Here is a 20,127-nt window from a genome sequence, read left to right as displayed (position 1 = left end):
GTCACCGACCGTGGTGATGGCCGCCGGGGCGTCCACGACTCTCCAAACACAGCGGGCTGACCAGGCCCCACAGCCTCGCCTTCCGCCTGTCCGTCATGCCCGGGCCACGGGGCCAGAAAAACCCGCACCCGCTCTGGGCCCGGGGTGCGTCCACTTACAATCCAGACTTTGGTGGCCCGGCTCATCCTGCCGTGCTCGGCGAACATCCAGCCGTGGTAGGACAGCAGCACCTTGAGGGAGTACCGCATGGTGAAGATCAGGGCCACCCAGAGGCCCGTGCCGAACAGCACGCCGCTCACCACGTGCTTCGTCTGGCTGGACATGCTGCCCCTGCCGGGACGAGACGAGACAAGCCGGGGACACGTGAGCGAGCACAAGAGGCCGAGATGAGACTCTGCACACGAGGACAAGTGCGGCCATGCACACGCCTCTGTGGCTCTGCTCCTCGTTCCCGTGGCTTGGGGGAACTGCAGAATATTTACAAAGTAAAGACTCAGTGGTTTTATCACTAACATCACTAAAGTAAACCAATATGTGACCGGAAGGAGTCTCCAATATTTGGAAACCATCCATTGAACACTTTGTCATACTTCAGTGGCACCAAACACCTCACACGCCTTTGCTACAGAACTTGCATCTTTCTGAGCCTGTCAAACTTGAGGTCAAGTGGAGCAGTCATCTCCATTGAAAACCTGTACGCTCTTTTCCGACAGCCGGTCCACGAGCAAACCTGGACGCGGGGATGGGAGACCGTCCACTGAGACGACCTGCAGTTTAGATGGCCACGCGTGACATCACCGAAGGAGGCAGACACACACACGTCCTCGGTGCACAAAACCCACACAGCGTTTCAGCACGAGCAAACAAACGGCAGGTCCAGCATTGCTTCCCTATAAACCGAAGGCGCTTCCATAAAAAGCAGGAGCAGACCAGGTCCCGTAAAAGACGTGTCCACGCCAACACCGTGCCGGCCCCACGAACGCAGTTCCGACGGCCCCCAACCTGCGCTTTCTAAAAGCGGGACAGGGGTGGCCCAGTGACCACAATCGGTTGAGAGGGACAAAGAAGCAAACCTTGTAAAGATCCAGATGAAAGGGCTTTAACTAGCCAGCACTCCCAAACATAATGCAGTGCTAAGAGCAGCCCACAGTGGAGAGTAAATTAGGCATCTGTGGCCAACCCACGCCAGGCCAGTGTGAGGAGCAGGTAAGACTGGCACAACGGCTGCAGGGTGGGAACTGAAGGATGAAAGGAGAGCGGCCGGGACCGGGGTGGCGAGGTCCCTGCCCGCAGGCAGCCCGGGCACCTGGCGGGCGTCCAGGGCAGGCGCGCTTCCACTGACACGGCAGGGAGCTCTCGCAGGGCCTCGCAGAGGCTTAGAAAGGCGGGGGCCAGCGCCCCCGAGGCACGTGAGGCTGTGGGACACTCAGCTGGAGCTGAGTCCACGGGCTTCTGAAGGAACAATATTTAAATCTGAACAATCAGCAAGGTGCTGGCTTATGCTCAGGCCAGACCCCACAGCAGCCCGGGAGCCAGGCAGGCACACGCACACGCACACACGCACACGCACACGGGAGCTGCTTCTCGTCCCTAAGGGACCCAATTCCACAGCAGTCCTGGCCGGAAACACAAAGCCCGCTCGTGGCACGAGGACGTGGGGCCTGGTATTTCTTAGTGACGGACCTGAACTGCTCAGGGGCGGAGGGAGCCTTAGCCCGGGACACGGGAGGAGAGCCGGCCTGAGAACACGGAGGATTACTCACGTCGTGTCCAGGGTCCGGTTGATCTTCGCAATTATCCCCATCGAGGGGTCGATCTTGGCATACATGGTGGACATCACGCCCACCACGACGATGAGCCAACTGGAGGGACTCGCCGGGTACACGCCAGTGATGATGCCATTCTGAAAAGGCAGGCGCCGGAGCAAGTCAGGCCGTGGGAGGGGGTGCCTGCGGCAGGCGACCACGCTGTCACCTCTGACAATTCCCCCAGGGCCTCCAGCTGCAGCTGCAGGAGCCTCCAGCCATCCCTTCCTCGACTTCTGAGCCAAAGTGACCCTACAGTGACCCCAGGACATTAGAATCACCCGAGTTTAGCATACAGATTCCCGAGCTCCACCCAGACGGAGGAATGGAGGAATGACACCCGTGGATTAAGGATGTTGCTGAGCCAACCACGAAGTACTCTCCCCAACCTGCTACTTCCGAGATGCCCGGGACCACCCTCTCCAAATCCACCCCTCACTCCCTGACCCTTCACTCCCCCACCCCTCACTCCTCCTCCCCTCACTCCCCACCCTTCACCCCCACTCCTCACTCCCCCACCCTTCACTCCCCCACCCCTTACTCCTCCTCCCTCCTCCTTTCACTCCCCCACCCTTCACTCCCTCACCCTTCACTCCCTCCACCCTTCACTCCCCCACCCCTCACTCCCCCACCCCTCACTCCCTCCACCCTTCACTCCCCCACCCTTCACTCCCTCCACCCTTCACTCCCCACCCTTCACTCCCCCACCCCTCACTCCCCACCCTTCACTCCCCCACCCCTCACTCCCCACCCTTCACTCCCTCATCCCTCACACCCCTTCCCTTTCTCCCCACCCCTCATTCCCCCACCCCTGCCCCGAATTGAGATGCCAAGATGCCCTGTCATCCTGAAATGTTTGCAGGAGACCTCACTCCAGGTAGAGAATGTGCTGTAAGCTATTTCAGACAAACTGTCCCCTACCCCACCCCTCCAAAAATACGCCCAAAGAGTAGCAGGAAGGGAGGTGAAGGAAAATGAATCAAAACTGGCAAAATGTTAGCAGTGGACTCTGGGAGGTGAGCAGTGTGACTCCTTCTCTTGACTTTTGTGTATGTTTCCAAATTCCAAGTAAAAAAATTCTTACTGGAGCCATAAATAAGAGATTGATTTGACCAAGACAATGGATTAAAAACTCTCAATGCTTTATCTGAATTTTTTTAGAAGATGCTTGCATCCCTACAAGATTGTTTAAAAGGAGTGGGGTGGAATTAAGCTCAATGAAACCGGAGGGAGGAGGGTTCTAGATAAAGTGTCTCCCGCTCACCCCGCCCGCCGGCAGCTGCTGAGCCCTGCCCACCCCTCCTCCTCCGCTGGGGGATGGCATGCGCCTATAAAACCCTTTGGCTACAGAAGGCCACGCACTGTTCAGGGCATTTGTTTTCGTGCCTATTGTTCTCGCTTTCTCAGCTGCACGACAAGGCCTTTAAAATCAGGAACACTATTTCCACGGGGTTGAATAGTGTTCACCAACTCCACGGGCCACCCTTCTGCCCCCCACTTTCTATTTTCTACTTGGAAGTAATGCGGAGCTCTCAGCAAGGCCAGGTTGACAAACTCAAGCTTCCCATAGGTGGCACCCTCCTCCACTTCCGATGCCCATGGGGGGAGAGGAGACGGGGTGTGATCCCTCCTGTACCTGGGCCCCAGAACCCACAAGCTAAGCCCAGGCAAACCTGTCCAGCCAGGTCCACCTCCTATGTCACTGCTCTACCTACTCTAGCTCCCGGGCCTTTTGCCGCCCTCTACAACGGAAAATGAGAGTAAAACCACCAGCTGGCCCTAGCCGGTTTGGCTCAGCGGTTGGAGTATCAGCCCAGGGACTAAAGGGTCCCGGGGTCCATTCCGGTCAAGGGCGCACACCTGGGTTGCAGGGTCAATCCCCGGCCCTGGTCAGGGGTACATGTGGGAGGCAACCGATCTACGTGTCTCTCTCACATCGATGTTTCTCTCTCGGTCTCTCCCGGTCCCTTCCACTCTCTTTAAAAAAAAAAAAATCAATGGAAAAATATCCTCGGGTGAGGATTAACAACAAACAAAAAAACACCAACTGTGTGATCTACCCTGAGGGGGAGGGAGGGGGACATTCACTTTTCACGTGAAGCCCTTTCATTTGCTTGAATTTTTTTTTTTTTAAAGGTTAGTACTCACTTTATTGCTATACTTATTTTATTGCGGAGGTCTGGAACCAAACCCACATCTCCTGTACTGTATTTCATTTGCTTGAATTTTTTAAACAGGGCATTTATTTATTCCTTCTGTGATTTTTACTTTATTTTATGTTTTCCTCTCTTATTTTTTCTCCATCATCACTAACCCTCCTCCACCTCCTCCACCTCGGCCCCTCCTTCTGTGATTTTTAAAATAAACTAAATTAAAAACAAGGCACGTGCTTAAGATAGCGCTTAACTGTCCTCTTTCAAGGAAACAGACCTGAGAGCATGCGAAGGCAGCTGCCCTTGAAGTTACGTGCGTGTCTGCCAACGTTTGACCGTGTTATCAATGAGACACCTGCTCGGCAGACTCGCCGCACTTTCGCCGGAAACACCACGTTTCCGGAAGGTGAGCAGGAGGCACGGGTTGTCGTCCTTACTCTGCTCCCTCCAAGGGGGCCACGCACCCTCTCGGAGCCCCGACCTCCTCACCTGCCCCACGGGGGGGCCCCACCTGCCTCCAGAATGTCTTCAAGAATTCAGCGAGTCCCTATATGTCAACGTGATTCACGAGCCTTAGGCATCATGTAGATACGAATTCCGTGCCGATGACCACTCAGAAACATGGGTACTTCACCCCGAGAACGGCTCTGCGCCCCAGGGGCGACGGCCCAGATTTAAACGAGTGTCTGTCTGCGCACCTTGAATCGGATGAACTTCTTCTTCCAGGAGTGGAGTCCGGACAGGTAGATCTGCTTCAGGGCCTCATGGCTCAGCCGCAGGTCGATGCCGTCGGGAGTGACCGTGAACTGGAAGGCCACGGCCTGGTGAGCCTCTGCCATCGTTAGGATCTCCTGGGAGGAGACGGAGCCGATTATAGAGAAGTGCAATTTGTCCTCACCCTTGGCCCTGGCCCTCCCACCAACTCCCCCTCCGGCCAGCACCCCGGGCCCCACCCAGTTGACACCAGAAGGCGGTGGCTGTGTAGCAGCTGGTCCCATCCCTGCCCTCCAGCCACCTGGAGGCCACAAGTGAGTCACGGTGGCCCTGAACCTTATCTTCAGGTGGGGTGGCGGACTGACACCTTGGCCTCCGGTGCGCCAGTGCTTGGTGCCTGAGAGCCAGACCCGGAAGCCTCGGGATGGAGCTGGCCTTCCTCCTCGGAGGCTGGGACTGAAATCAAGCCCCAAGGGGTCCAACATTCGGGAGCATTTACCCAACCCGAGCACAGACCCCGGGCAGGCTCCCCCACAAACGAAAGCACATTTCATTGGAGCTGTTTCAGAGTCTACAGCATGTCCTTTGTCTCCCGTCATCCCGGCTCCCATCTGCTTCCTCTGCTTCCTTCCAGGGGCACGCGGCCCCTAGACGCTGCTACTGCCCTCCCAGCTCCCCCACCTGCCCTCCTCCTGAGGGCGAGCGAGCCCACCATCTCCTGAATGGTCTGCACAGAGCAGCATGTGGATAAAGTGGGTAAAAGGGCAGCTAAGAGCCCTGGCTGGTTTGGCTCAGTGGACAGAGCGTTGGCCTGTGGACTGAGGCTCCTGGGTTCAATTCCAGCCTGGGTTGTGGGCTCGATCCCCAGTGGGGGCGGGGGGCATACAGGAGGCAGCTGATCAATGACTCTTTCATCACTGATGTTTCTCTCTCTCGCTCCCTCTCCCTACCTCTCTGAAATATATATATATATATATATATATATATATATATATATATATATAATTTTATACATATATACACATTTTTTTTTAAGGCAGCTAGGAGGAAAAAACCATCACGCACCATAATAAGAACCTAAAATTGCATGGTGTCTGTCTTTTCTCGTTATGAGCAATTTCCCCCGTTTTTTACCCATTTAAGCCTATTATGTGCAGAGGTGGGACCGTTACAAAGAAGCCCAGTTACAAAAGTCAAACTGGCCTAATCTTCAGCTGACCAGACCAAACGATGCCATGAGCAGGTGCCGGAAAGGCACCGGACTTTCGTTCATTCAACAGGGCGTGGGCCTCAGGGGTGGGCCAGGGAAGCAGGACCAGGAAGAGGCTGGGGGTGTTACAGGCGAGTGTCCCCGAGTGGGCGCAGAGGGGACAGGAGGCTGCCCGCTCCCAACAGGCCTCAGGTGGAGCCATCGCCCAGCGGAGCCCTTCCCAACCAGGGAGAGGCCCGTGTGGGAGGATGGGCGGGGGCGGGAGTGCAGGGCTGGGGCGTGGCCGCCACATCCTCGCCCAGGTCTGCCTGCCTCTGGGGAGGAAAGGCCTGCCCTGTGGCTGCTTCTTCACATCTGATGGTGCCGGGGGCAGAGGGACAGGCTGGGATGGACACCCCTGGGAATGTCTGTTATAACGATTTTGTAAAAACAAACAAACTATAAACAAAAAAACCCAACCACGTATAACCTTAGCTTAGTGTAATCTGCAAGCACTCCAGAAAATCCACATACTATTTAGCAGACACGCGAAAGCTGCCGGACGGAGCCTGTCCAATTTCGGAGAGAGGCATCGACTGGTTGCCTCCCATATGGGTCAAACCCGAAACCTAGGTATGTGCCCTGACTGAGAATCGACCCCACAACCTTTTGGTGTGTGGGACGACATTCCAACCAACCGAGAGCCACACCCGGCCAGGGCTAGATCCAGCTTCTGCAAGCAGCAAGCTCTCTAGGCAAAGGCTTGGCACAGGTAATTGTGAATATTGAAGATGGCACCCAAACGAACAGCTCTGGACCCATTTCTCAAAAAATATCCAGGGCGCTGTAAGATTCTCCCAGAGCCTTCTCTCTCGGCCCCCCACCCCACCCAAGGCAGGATTCTGTGCAGCAGGCATCACGGAGAACAAAATTATGTGACCGGCCACCCTCAGAGTGATGTGCACGACCTCTCAAGGGCTTTGCACAGGACACGAAGGGATCCCAACGGCAGCCGATTCGATATAAACCTAGCGTTGGTAGGCAACTCCGTGCGGAGGCGCGCGTGGGCTTTTGCTCAGGAGTCTGGCCGCTGCTGGGGAGAGGCAGGCTGAGCGCTTGCAGTTCCCGATGGCCTTGTCAGAAGTGCATTTCACTAAGGACTTGCTTGTTTTGATTGGCTCAGCCTAACGACAAATATGAGCGTCCTAAATGCCCCTGAAACAGACAACTTGCTTCTCGTTTTGCAGTAGCCACGATGGCGGTCCTGAGCCGGCCTCTCCCTCCTCCAGCCCGAAGCGGGGATTAGTGAACGGCCGTCCAAGCGGCTTGAAAAGCTCCCTGTGCAACTCTAATGAGCTAAAACGCCACCTCAGTCCATGGGTGCTTAACAGCATTTATCTCTGGAATGCGGCCTCCTGTCGCCATCAGGGACATGTGGATCAAAACCACAGCCAGCCCTCGCCAGGTGGCTCCGTTGGTTGGAGTGACAACATCGATCTCTCTCTCTCAAAATCATTCAAAATTTTTAAAAATAAAATCCTTAGAAAACATCCTCAGGTGAGGATAACATTAAAAAAAAATTAAATCTACGTAAGAAAAATAAAAGGCCATGTCACCCCCACCAGCATGGCTACAACCAAAAAGACTGTGAGGAGGGCTGGCGAGGGGCTGGGGAAAGCAGGATCCCACCAGTGCAGCCCCTTTGGAAAACAGCCCGGCCGTTTTCTGGAAACCCCTGGGTCAGAATGAGAATGTTCCTGCTCTGACCGAGGCTCCCGGGCCTGCGGAAAGTCATCCTGCCCCTCTAGACGGACAGTGGATGAAGCCAATCAGATCAGCAGCCTCCCAGCACGGGCGTGAGTGCCAGCAGCTGAACCAGGACGAGGCCACCTGGAGTGCCCTCCCGGCAGCTAATCCACCTGCCTGGTGCAGCTTCCGGTGGGAGGAGGCAAGCAGTTAAATTCATGGGCAATTAGGAGGACTGTCCTCTGTCTTTAAGTCTCGACACACGGCAAACACGGAGGAACACCTAACACCGGCCTCCCCTCCCGGAGTGAGCAGCTGTCAGCATTTGGTGCGCTGACCTGAGACTGCCGTCTCCAGCTCTCCCTGGCGTCCCAGACACACCCACCCGGGCCGGGGCTGAGCCCAGCTGGGAACCCCCACCCACGGTGAGAGGAAGGCCCCGGGGCCAGCTGGCAGGCCAGGCCTGGGTCTGGGTCCAGGCCTCCTACCCTGGACAGCCTCTCTTCGGGATCCCTCCAGCCCTTCAGGGGAATGGCAAAGGGCACCAAAGTCAGTGCCCTCTGGGGCTGGGGCTGGGGTCTCACAGGCAGGGCACAACTAAACCAGCAGTCTCGGGGGCACCAGCCACTCCTCCTGGATCAGGTCTCCAGGTGCTCGATGGTCTTACTCCTTACCTGCTGCTGCCACCGCCCTGTCTCCTGAGCTGGGGCACCTCTGTACCGCAGGCCCTGCCGGGGGCTTTAACTTCTACCTGCGCTCAAGGCTGGACGTCTCAGCACGTCTCCACAGAGGCCAAAGCACGTCCACCGAGGATGAATCTTGCCATCTTTCCCCACCGTCCCCACCACGGCTTACCGCCACACCACTGCCCACTGAGCCCGGGCCTCCCCCGACACCTGATGGTTTTGAGAGGTATGCACCCCCCACCATCCCCACCTGGGCACCTATCTACCCGGGTGGAGAGAGGTGGCTTCCCTGGGGGCAAAGCCACGCGGCATGACCGCAGGGACACGCCTGCACAGAGCGTGCACCTGTGCCCGAGTTCTCAGGTGGCTCCAGAGAGAACACATGGACTGGCACGGAGAGCAAGGAGGAGGGGCAAGAAAGGTCACAGAGAAGAAACGAGAAGAGAAGGTACAGACGGAGGAAAAGAGAGCTTAACCTCTCCCCGTCAGTCACTGCCCCCTCACGTCGGCACGAGCAGCTCCTGCAGGGAACAGGGTGCCGCAGGGAACGCCTCCCGGGGACGCAGGTGGCTGCTCCTCCCCAGGGCTGGCTGGGTGACAGGAGGAGGCCCTGGGGGCTGTGCACCTTCACTTTCCAGAAACCACTTCTGGGGCGGCAGGTGGAGCACGCCCACCTGGAGCCGCACCCCCCGGGCGGCTGGCACAGACCTCCTTCCTGGAACACACCTGGGGGGCCAAAGCCCCCAGCAGAGCGTGGGAACGGGGACACCATTCCGAGGGCCACTAATGGAGAGAGATTGTCCGAACAGAGCACTTAGCACCTCTCGCTAATCGGCTCTCAGGGAAACACCCAGACCCAGCATAAGAGGCTCCGAGGGAGAACAAAGACCCATTTATCACCATTTTTAAAAATCCACATCTCTGTCCTGTTGGGTAGCTCAGTGGGTTTGAGCACCGTTCCCATACGCCAGGGTTGCAGGGTTGAGCCCCTGTCAGGGCACATACAAGAACCAACCAATGCATTTGGAAATAAGTGGAGCAAAATGGATGTTTCTCATTTCTCTCTCTCTTTAAAAATCAATTTTTAAAAATAGCCTGCCCAGCCCTAGCTGGTTTGGCTGTGGATAGAGCGTCAGTCTACAGACAGAAAGGTCCCGGGTTCGATTCCCAGTCAAGGGCACGTGCCCGGGTTGGGGGCTCGATCCTCAGTAGGGGGGCGTGCAGGAGGCAGCCGATGATTTTCTCTCATCATTGATGTTTCTATCTCTCGCTCCCCCTCTCTCTTGCTCTCTGAAATCAATAAAAATATATTTAAGTATATATATCCACATATCATGCTGCTCTTGGCTGTTCCCTACACCTCCCCAAGCTCAGTCTCCCGGTCATCTGGGCCAGGCCTGGGAACTCACAGCGGAGAGGTCTGCGTTCTCCTTTCCGGCTTCTCACCTGCCTCACACCTGGCTTGAAGCTGCCCTCTCCCAGGGCCTGCTCTGGTCACCCTTTGAACTGTGTAACCTCACAGGGTGATCCCTAACTGGGCAGGTCCTGGTGGGGAGCCAGGCCCCAGGCCTGTAACCTTTCAGGGTACCTTTGCCCTAAGCAGGCCTCGTCCATTGTTTCTGTGCATCTAGGTCAGTGCTGGGCAACCTTTTGAGCTTGGTGCGTCAAACTTCGCCAAAAAACTGAGCATAACTCGGGTAGTGTGTCACTTTGAGGAAAAAACTAACTCCAAGACTCTAGTCGCAAATGTTTCATCCTCAGGAGCAGCAAATGTTTCATCCTCGGCATGCGGCCGCGTGTCATCAGAAATGGCTACGCGTGTCAGTGCTGACACGCGTGTCATAGGTTGGCCATCACTGATCTAGGTTAACAGGCCTTTCCATCTCAACAGCCTGGAGTGTTTTCTGTGCTCCCGGGAAGCGGCAGTCCACAGCCCTGAGGCACCAATCTTGTCATCCCATCCCCACCTTGGCTTTTCCCACCTCCACGGTGACCCTCCTTGTCCCCTCCTTAATCTCAAGGCGTAAGAGAAGCCTGAGCACTTGAGATCTCGCTCCCAGGCATGTCATATGTTGTCAGATCGGCTCAAATAAACTCTGGTAACAATTCTCTACAGGTTTAGCTGCTTCTGGCAAGGACAGAACGTACATTCCCTGCAGGCAACTGTCACTTGTAAATTATTTGTTTAATCTCCCAACATCAGTTAAAAGCTGCTCTGGCCCTAGCCGGTTTGGCTCAGTGGATAGAGTGTCTGCCTATAGACTGAAGGGTCCCGGGTTTGATTCTGGTCAAGGGCACATGCTGGGTTTGCAAGCTCAATCCCCAGAACGCAGCCCCGATCAATGATTCTCTCTCATCAATGATGTTTCTATCTCTCTCCCCCTCTCCTTTCCTCTCTGAAATCAATGAAAATACATTAAAAAAAAAAAAAAAAAAAAAAGCTGCTCCAGGACACACACGCATCCTTGTTTAATTCTCTGAATCAGATCACGGGCCACAGACAGCTCCCTAACACTGAATGTCAAACGAATGATCTGGGGAGGAGGGGGGCTCATTCAGTTTTGGTAAGATGACCTTCAATTTCAACATTTTGCCCAATGCCTCCCCCCAAAACCCTGGGCCAAGCATTTGGTCGGTACTGTGCTTTTCAAAAGCATTCACTTTGACCTGCTGTCCACAAGCAATTCCTCCTCACCTAAAACCTTTCACCTCAGAGGTCAGCGGCCTACAAATCCTGATACTGCCTCAAAATCCAGAAGCCAGGTCTGTCTCCCTGGAGAAGAAGACCGGGCCCTCGGGCAGACAGGGGCCTCCGCCTTCCCAACTACCCTCCACCCCCCACCCCAGGTCCTGAACAGGGAGCTCGAACAGGGAGCCCGTTACTGGAAAGGAAGTCAAAGGTCATCATAGTGCAAAGTGTGGTGCCAGACGGCAAAGCTTGCCCAGGGCGAGATGTGGCAATCGCCTCTGTAACATAAAACACACAATGAAACTGGCCCTGTGACGACAGCGGGATCCAAGAATACAGTCATTACAGTAACGGAACTGTGCAACGGCATTGGTGTGGTCAGACTTTCAACAACGCCTTGCAAGTGAATGGAGAGGGAGAGAGGCCAGGGGCAGGTGGGAAGGTACACCAGGTCGGTGGGTAGATCGATGAGGCAAACAGATTTTGTGCTATTAGCAACGAAGACACAAACTATTCTTTCCACCAAACTGGCATATGGCGGAAATGGGATCACATGTCACCTGCACTGGCCCATTAATTCCCGCTGACCCCTAGGAAGGAGGTACTGTTGTTATCCTCATTTACTGGTGAGAAGACCGAGGCTCTTGAAACTTGCCCGACGACACAGCCGGCAAAGAGCAGAGCGGGGCATCAGACTCAGGTGCAGCGCGAAAGGCACCCTCTGACCTCCCAAGTGAAGTGGTAAGTCCACCATATGGAAAGTTCCAGCCCTGGCTCATGTGGCTCAGTTGGTTGAGCATCATCCCTTGCACTGAAAGGTCGCTGGTTCGATGCCTGGTAAGGCACATACCTAGGTTTCTCGGGTTCAATCCCCGGTTGGGGTACGTATGGGAGGCCACCGATCAACGTTCAACGTTTCTCTCTCACATGGATGTTTCTCTATCTCTCCCTTTCTCTCTCTCTATCTCTCCCTTCTCTCTTAAAAAAAAAAAATTCCACTTAAGGTTCCTAAAGTTACAACACAGATATAAAATTAGGTCACCCTGTTGGATCCAAAATGACATGACTGCAGCCAGCAATAAAACTACAGTAACTGCGCACACGACAGTGCCAACTCTGAAAGCATCCGCACGCTCGCCTTTCCGCTAGAATTGCACAATTCCCCGCCACACAGGAGCTGGCCCTGCCTCTGTTGAAGTCCGGCTGACGGCCTCGCCGGGTGGCTCAGTTCGTCGGAGCATTGTCCCGTACACCAAAAGGTCGCAGGTTCGATCCCTGGTGGGGCACATGTGGAGAGGCAATTGATCGATGTTCCTCTCTCTCCAAAATCAATAAAAAGATATCCTCTGGTGAGGCTTAAAAAAAAAGGAATCCGGCTGTCAGCGGCCCATCTCACGTCGAGGTCAATTACTGTGCTGGAAATTCTCTGAGAAAAGGTTACCCACCGGGAGCAACAGCTCAGCACAGCCCGAGTGCCAGGCAGGGGCTCCAGAAGCACAGCCCTAGCCCTCGCCGGGGAGAAAGCCTGAGCCTCAGTGACACGCCGGCCACCATCGCTGGAAACACTCCTGAGAGAAGCTGAGGAGGAGAATGAGCAGCGTCATCTTTAGTGAAAGGCAGCGCAGTTATTACCGACAGCATGTGCGGCCGGCATGTACGGCCAGCATGTACGGCCAGCATGTATGGCCAGCATGTACGGTCGGCATGTGTGGCCGGCATGTGCGGTCGGCATGTGCGGTCAGCATGTGCGGTCGGCATGTGCGGTCGGCATGTGCGGTCAGCATGTGCGGTCGGCATGTACGGCCAGCATGTGCGGTCAGCAAGTACGGCCAGCATGTGCGGTCAGCATGTACGGCCAGCATGTGTGGCCTGGTGAGCAACGCCAGGAGGGTTCTGTTTGCACCCGGAAGTACAAGCTCCCACGTGGGAAAACCACACCCCTGCCATGCATGCCTACCAAGGTGGCACCCAGGCTGGCCTGGGCACTGCTACTACCCAAAGCACTTCAAGGAAAGTACCAGGAAGGATCTGGAAGGGCATCACCAGCCCGGGGGTTTCCCTGACCCGCCCCTTCTTCCCCTTAGCATTTGGCGTTCCTGCTGCCATGCGGCTGCCTAGGGCGAGCAGTCAGGTGCAGCAAAAATCAGCAGGAGCAGGAGGAAGGAAAAAACAGCCCCTCTCCACGCCTTTGTGGGCGAGAATCCTCCGTGCACCCCGTGGGCCACGTCACCCCCCACATGCAGAAGTGATGTGCTCATGTGATTGTGCTCCAGTGTTTGTTCTTTCAGAAAGTGTGAATCCAAACACCTACACACGGCTCTTCCCCCACCGGCTGGCCCCGCAGGCAGACTGTGCGGCTCAAAACTCACTTTCTGTGCCTGGGAGGGCGGGAACTTTCATTTATGAAACATTGTATCTTCAATCCATGACTGGGCCTTCAATAGTTGCCTTTTTAAAAGGGCTAATTTCTTGCAATGAAGTATCTTATAAGTAAACCATTTACATTTACTGAGTACATGTGCAGAGTCAAGCCAGATCATAAAGGGAATTCTGAATCACATTTTTCCACGGCTTTTTGGAATGCATGGAGGCTACTGTGTACCAAGAGTCTATAAAAATAAAGCAAACTCAAAGTTAAGCCTATATTGCCCCACATCGACAATGGGGAAAGGTCATTGAGGGTCACATTTTTGTAAAGAACCCCGCCAGCATGATGGCAGGGAGAGGCCTGCGCCTGCCCAGACACTCCCCAACCTCTCCCCCTACCAGGATGCCGTTGTCACCAATGTTTCTAAAACCATGTGGGGGGGGGGGGTTGCCCCAATTTCCCACGCATTCTTCACCTTTGCACCCGGAAGTACAACCGAACTTGTTGCACTGTGCATGCCAGTGGAGGCACGGCAAGACACTGTCTACTCACCCGACCCACCTGCAGCCCCGCACTGCGTGCGAGGTCCTGTATTCATTCTCTACCCTGAAAACTCCTCCCACGCCGGCCTCTTACGGGACCCTCATAAAACCCGTGTGACAGGATGGCAGGGGTCAGGGCACCACTTCCCACACGAGGAAATGGAAACCCAGAAGCCTCCTCGGCTGACTCAGCACTGCATCAGTGGGCACGGGGGTGGGGGAGGCCTGCACCGCGGTCTGGAAGGCAGCGGAAAAGGGAGGGAGACAGGCTTTGGAGAACACAGATCCGGGTTCATGTCCCAACTCAGCCCCTTACTCAGTCGCACATGCACGTGTGTGTGTGTGTGTGTGTGTGTGTGTGTGTGTGTGTCTCCCCTTTGAGAAAATGTCACATTGCCTTTCGTAAGGTCTGTTTATTGGCATATAAAGCACAGGTGCTCCTTGATTTAATGTCCCAGTAAACCCACTGTAAGTGGAAAATGCATTTAATAACATCGGAGCTTAGCCCAGGCGACTTCCAGCACGCTCAGAACACAACATCCAACCATAAGGCAAACCATCTTCGTAAGTCAGGACCGTCTGCCTGCATAATACCCACAACCTCACACCAACAGGAGAGCGAGTGACGGGACCAAGTCCACAGTAGGTGTTCCCACAGGACCAGTCTTCCCTCCCAACGGGAGCGGGTGCTGAGCACGAGTCCTCCAAGATCGTGGGCGTCCGTGTGGGTGTGCCTTCTTCCTCTCTCAATGCCCACACGCCAGGGCCTGGGACCTCGGCCGATGTCTCGGACATTTAACTTCCTGCAGCGTTGCTGATTTATTTTACGCATACCTTACTGTACCTCCTATTACTCAAGGCATGCTTGAGAAGGTGGAAAGAAACCCAAACTATGCACATTAAATCTGTTTAAGGGCAGAAGAGGAGCTAACACCTGGGGAATCAGGGGCAAACGCCTAATTTTAGAAATGAGGAATTCTTCCATAAGGAAGCTAAGTCCGAGTTAGAGCACATGACAATTCCTTAAAAGCAAGGTCATTTTGTGTTTGCTTTTAACACAAACATGCATTACCTTTAAAAAATATATATATATATATATATTTGTATTGACTTCAGAGGGGAAGGGAGAGGGAGAGATAGAAACATCAATGCTGAGAGAGAATCATTGATCAGCTGCCTCCTCCACACCCCACACTGGGGATTGAGCCCGCAACCTGGGCATGTGCCCCCGACCGGAATGGAACCCGGGACCCTTCAGTCTGCAGGCTGACACTCTGTCCACTGAGCCAAACCAGCTAGGGCAACGTGCATTAATTTTTTAACAAGGGGCGAAGGATTCTAAAGAGAGCGAATCAACCCCTAACTTGAAACCTCAGAAACTGAAAGGACAGCACAGCCTGCAGAATGCTGTGCGTGTGCTGGGGATCAAGAGCCACGGGGCCCCCTCAGGAAGCCAGGACTGGTGAGAGCGAGAGGGGAGTGGTTCCCTTTGATGTGGGGAATGAATGAGCTCGCTGGTACCCAGACCAGACGTCCTTGGTCACAGTGACAGGGTAAAGCCAGGTGCATGGTTAGGAAGGAGCCGACAGCTTCCGCTGCTTCTGGCTGACCTGGCACCAACTTCCTGCACCCCAAAGGATCCCCACCACCTTAGCAATCTGGGGGTCGCAGCAATCCGGGACAGAAAGTTTGCTCAAACATTCTCTAGTTTGTTTGACAAATAGCCAAATGCTGCTCTGGCTCAGGGAAATGGGGAGGAAGGCCAGTTTAGGTGCCATTTAGGAAGCAGAAGTAGCAGGTGGGCTGGGGGGACAGTCAGAGGGCATCCGGGGTGCCCCTCAGGTTCCCGGGACGGCTGGGAGGGTGAATGACCACATGAGGAGTATGGGAGATTCTTTTCCTTATTACCTAAAGAACTCGGTGTCCTGCCTAAACCAGTTTGGCTCAGTGGATGGAGCATCGGGTCTGCGGACTGAGGGGTCTCGGGTTCGATTCCGGTCAAGGGCATGTACCTTGGTTGCGGGCACATCCCCGGTGGGGGGTGTGCAGGAGGCAGCTGATCGATGTTTCTCTATCATCGATGTTTCTAACTCTCTATCCCTCTCCCTTCCTCTCTGTGAAAAATCAATAAAATATATTAAAAAAAAAAAGAAGAAGAAGAACTCGGTGTCCAACAATTAGTCGACAATCCTTGGGAAGGAGGGCAGTAGCCAGCCGATTTCCCAACCCTCCAGTGGCGACCCTGCCATACACCTGGGAGGGGCAGGCCTCACTCAGCAGCACCACTTCTTTCAATGATCAACTTCCAGGGAACAACAGGGCAGGACATAAAAATAACACACACAGGAGCAAAGGTGGACATTCCGTAACCCTGAGGCTCCCAGTCACCCAAACAGGTCACGGGTTGGCCGGCGTCCAGGGCCTGCTGGGAACCCAGCATCCACCTGATATTTGTTTGGGGTAAAAGGTGAAGTTCACAAAGGCAACAAAATATTACAAATTAACAGCAGAAAACGTTCCTTACTGGTGTTAAGTAACAGTTGTTTTTTAAGCACTCCCTGTACGGCCTCGATTATTTCTGGAATCATCAGAGAAACTGTGAACAGTGGTGTGTTCTGCAGAGGGAACCCCGAGTGAGGAGGCCGACTCTGCACCCCACCCCCCATACAGCGGGTCCTAAGTCTTACTTATCTTTAAACAAGAAAAGACCTGGCTCAAGCCACTCAAAGAGAAGAGAAGCCTCAGTCCAGTGCGAAGGTTATTTCTGAAACACACTTTAAACATACTAGTCTGAATAACAATGTTATTCTTAAAAGCACACTTCTTCGGGAATTCAAGTCCAGGCTCCCTTCGGCAACAAAATGCTGCTGGCCTGCCAATAATAACCATGCAGAGTGACTAAACATTTTTTCCAACAAAGGGTAAAAAAAAAAAATGCTCCCGATCAAAGTGCAGAACCAGCTCCGGGCCGGAGCGGGCGCGCGTTTCCGCCTCCCACCTTCTTCCCACCGCCTTTGGAGCTCGGGCCGCGCCTAATTGCTCGATTGGAACGCGTCCTCTCAGGCTCTGCCAGCAGCAGCGCCCAAAACACCCCGCCCCCTCCCCCGCCCGCCGCGGGGGGTCACGTGACGGCGGAGAAAAAGTAGGGGAAAGGTTAGCGGGAGCCCCGCCCCCGGCCTGGCGTGCCCCAGGCGCTCAGATCCTGTTCCACCCGCCGCGCCTCCAGAGACCTTCCGCAGCTTTCGGGCGCGCGTCGCCAGCGCTGCCACCCAGGCGACAGCGAGCGGAACGCAGTGCCTCTTCGGAAGGCCGAGGCCTGCGTGCTCAGCCTTGGGGGCAGCTAAGAACTTCGTGTGCCCGACGACATCCCACACCCGAAACGCAGCCCCGCACCCCCGCGAGCCGGGAGCGCGTCCGGAAGGGGCTCGCCGGGACGCACAAGGAAAACTTAATTAACGGCGTTTCTATGAATGAGCACGCGGGGCCAGGGTTGCGTAAGCGCGGGCCTTCGCCCCGGGACTCCCGGCAGGCCCAGGCTTGACCGCTCGGTGAGCACTGGGCCGAGCCAAGGCCAAGGCCAAGCGTGCAGCGGCACCAGGTTTCTCAGATGGCGATCACCCCCGGGCTAGGCCGTTTGTTTTCAGGACATACTCGAAAGGTTATTTTGACCTGTGCACGATGCCAGTTTCTGCCACTCTGATACAAAAAGTATGCGCGCTGCTAACCATGGCCCTGTTTCTGATGCAAACAGCTGCTCAGATGGCGGTCCATGTGCAAGGTCCAGCGGGACCTCGCTGCACGGGGAGGAAACCGGACGTTGGCTTGCAAATAGAGCCGCAGGGCACACAGACCCTGGTCCAAAGGCGGCATTCCGTCCCAATCAGACGCGACGGCCCCAGACACTCCCTCGCCTCCGCCACCGGCGTTATCAGCCTCCCCGGCCTCCTATCTGTACCACACTCACACTGCCCGCCACCTCCAGCCCCTTGGTGAGGGGAGGGCGACGCCTGTGGGCATAAATAAAAGACCAGTGAGTTCGGCCATAGTTTATTCATTCGGTGTGCGGTTTATAAGGAAATCAACATGCTTGAAGATCTGGAATGACCAGAAATCGGACTCCTGTGCAAGAAGATGGTGTAACAAAAGACAAGTTTCAAAAGGTTCAACTGATTTCCATTTCCTTCGGTAACTTACAAAGTTACCGGTTTTCTACTAAAATCTGCCCTCGGGTATTTTAATAATACACGGAGCCCAGAGGGGCTGAAAGCCTGTCCCGAGTGGGGAACATGAAATCTGTTCTGTATTCAACCCGGTGAATTACTTGGCATTTTTTTACCGACGGTGTTAAAAAAAAAAAAGAAAGTAAAAGTCAGTCATCTTTGTTCTCCAGGTCTGTAAGGGAAGCCAACCACCATTTACATTATAAAGACGCTGACCCACACGCACAGCCCGGCGAACAAAACGAAACAAACCAGCCGTGGCCTCGCGGAAGGAGTCGGGGTTAGGGACTCGCCCGCGACGAACTCGCAGGCCGCGTGGGTCCTGGTCACGTGACGCCCCCCCCCACTCCCCGGCACCGCAGCTCGCGGGTCCTGCGCGACCTTGGGCAGGTTCTTCGCCCCCACCTGCCCTGAAGCCCGCGTGGCACGGGGGAGACGGGGCACTCGCAAGCGGAGGCACCGGCCCAGCGCCTTTACCCCGTCCACTGCGGACGCTCCGACCGCGCCTGCAGTGCCCGGGCGTGGAGCACCCGCGCCAAGGGCGTGTCCTGAGGGCTGCACTGCGGGGGAGGGGGCTGGGGTGCCCCTCGGAGTTCCGAGGACCTAGCGCCCCCCGACTCCCGCATGGGACTGTCGTACCCCAGACCTAGTCCACTCCGTAAGGTGGGTTTGGAAGACGGTGAAGAAAGCCGCGGCCCGAGTGTTTCCAGGCCGGAGTCGCCCTGCCCACGCCCGGAAAAGCAAGCATCCCCCCATCCCTACCTCCTGAACTGTACCTGCCTGCGGGTCGACGACCCTCGGGCGTCCCCCCAGACCCATTCCTCTCCTAGGGAGTGGGTGGAGGTGGGGCGGGGAAGGACGCTGGTGGCCCGCTGGCCCCGAGCCGGGGGCGTCTTGCCAAGTCCGGAGCGTTGAGCATCCTCCCTCCCGCCGCAGCGTGGAACCTGCCCGCGTGCAGACAGACCCCTGGGGGGGACCCCCAGACCAACCCACTGCGGCGGCTGGGGAGTCCCTGCCCCGCTCCGGTTTCGGGTTCTCTACTGACCCCGCTGTCCCAGAGGGATACTGGGGGTTCCCCTCCGGGTCCAGGCTCCGAAGGCGCGTCCCCCCCCCCACTCCGCCTGCGTCCGGGCCACGGCAGTCCCCGCGCGCTCCCCGCCCTGGAGCCCGCCGCCGCCCGCCGGCAGCGCTCGCCAGCCCCCTCCCCCCCCCCCCCCCCCCGCACGGCGCGCGGCTTCGGTCCGGCCTTACCGAGTCCGGGGACGGAGGCGCGGCGGGGGCGGCGGCGGCGGCGGCAGCGGCAGCGAAGTGAGCGAGCAGCGATCCGGCGCCGGGAGCTGAGGACCGCGGGCAGGGCTGAATGCACCCGCCGCCGGCCGCCGCGGATTGGCTGTGGCGGGGGAGGGCGGCGACTCCGGACGCCCGGCGGGCCGGGGGCGGGACCTGGGCGGGGGCGGGGCCTCGGGAGGGGCGGGGCCTCGGCGGGGCGTCCCCGGGAGCGCGTCAGGTGAGGAAACTGAGGCTCTCGCTGGCGCTCACCGCTAGGTTTCACCAGCATGGAGCCGAGAGCAAGATTCCTCCCTCCACGAGCCTCAGTTGCCTCCTCTGAAAAGTGGGCCAACGCATGAGGGCCACACCCATAAAAGCGCTGAGCTCGGTGCCCAGCTCCTGCTCGCCCTTCAGCGGCATTGCCCTGTGTAATCCTCATGGCACCCCTATAAATAGCCGATCCCAGCCCGGGGAGTGGGGGGCGGGGGGGGGGGCGGAGAATGACTAAGGTGCCCACGATCACACAACTAAGAAGATGGATCCGACCGACATTGGCCCCAGGGCTGACTCCAGGGCCCACGCCCGAAATGGGACCTTATCCCTCCCTCCCCGCAGGGACAGCTGATACAATGTGGCTCGAAGGGCTCACAGGCTAATGGGAATTCCGGTGACCTTTCTGAGGGCCCTCCTCAGCTAACGGGGATAAAAACACTTTTCTTGAGGGGCTTTGGTGAGATTTCATAAAG

General features: G+C 56.2%; 1 protein-coding gene across 1 annotated transcript in view; it reads right to left on the bottom strand.

Moving 5' to 3' along the window:
• The window catches only part of CPT1A (carnitine palmitoyltransferase 1A), a 43,265-nt gene extending 23,785 nt beyond the window's left edge, over nt 1–19,480 (bottom strand). Inside the window, exons 1-4 of the mRNA XM_054724724.1 lie at nt 19,364–19,480; nt 4,657–4,809; nt 1,764–1,903; nt 159–330 (exon numbers count right to left, since the gene is read on the bottom strand). Of these exons, the coding sequence (XP_054580699.1) occupies nt 159–330; nt 1,764–1,903; nt 4,657–4,797 (453 nt within the window). The 5' untranslated portion in view covers nt 4,798–4,809; nt 19,364–19,480. The remainder of the gene's footprint in view (nt 1–158; nt 331–1,763; nt 1,904–4,656; nt 4,810–19,363) is intronic.
• Between the last annotated feature and the right edge of the window lie 647 nt (nt 19,481–20,127).

This window comes from Eptesicus fuscus, chromosome 13, assembly GCF_027574615.1.
Source record: "Eptesicus fuscus isolate TK198812 chromosome 13, DD_ASM_mEF_20220401, whole genome shotgun sequence".
Taxonomy (NCBI): Eukaryota; Metazoa; Chordata; class Mammalia; order Chiroptera; family Vespertilionidae; genus Eptesicus; species Eptesicus fuscus.
This window is presented reverse-complemented; position numbering and strand designations above follow the sequence as displayed.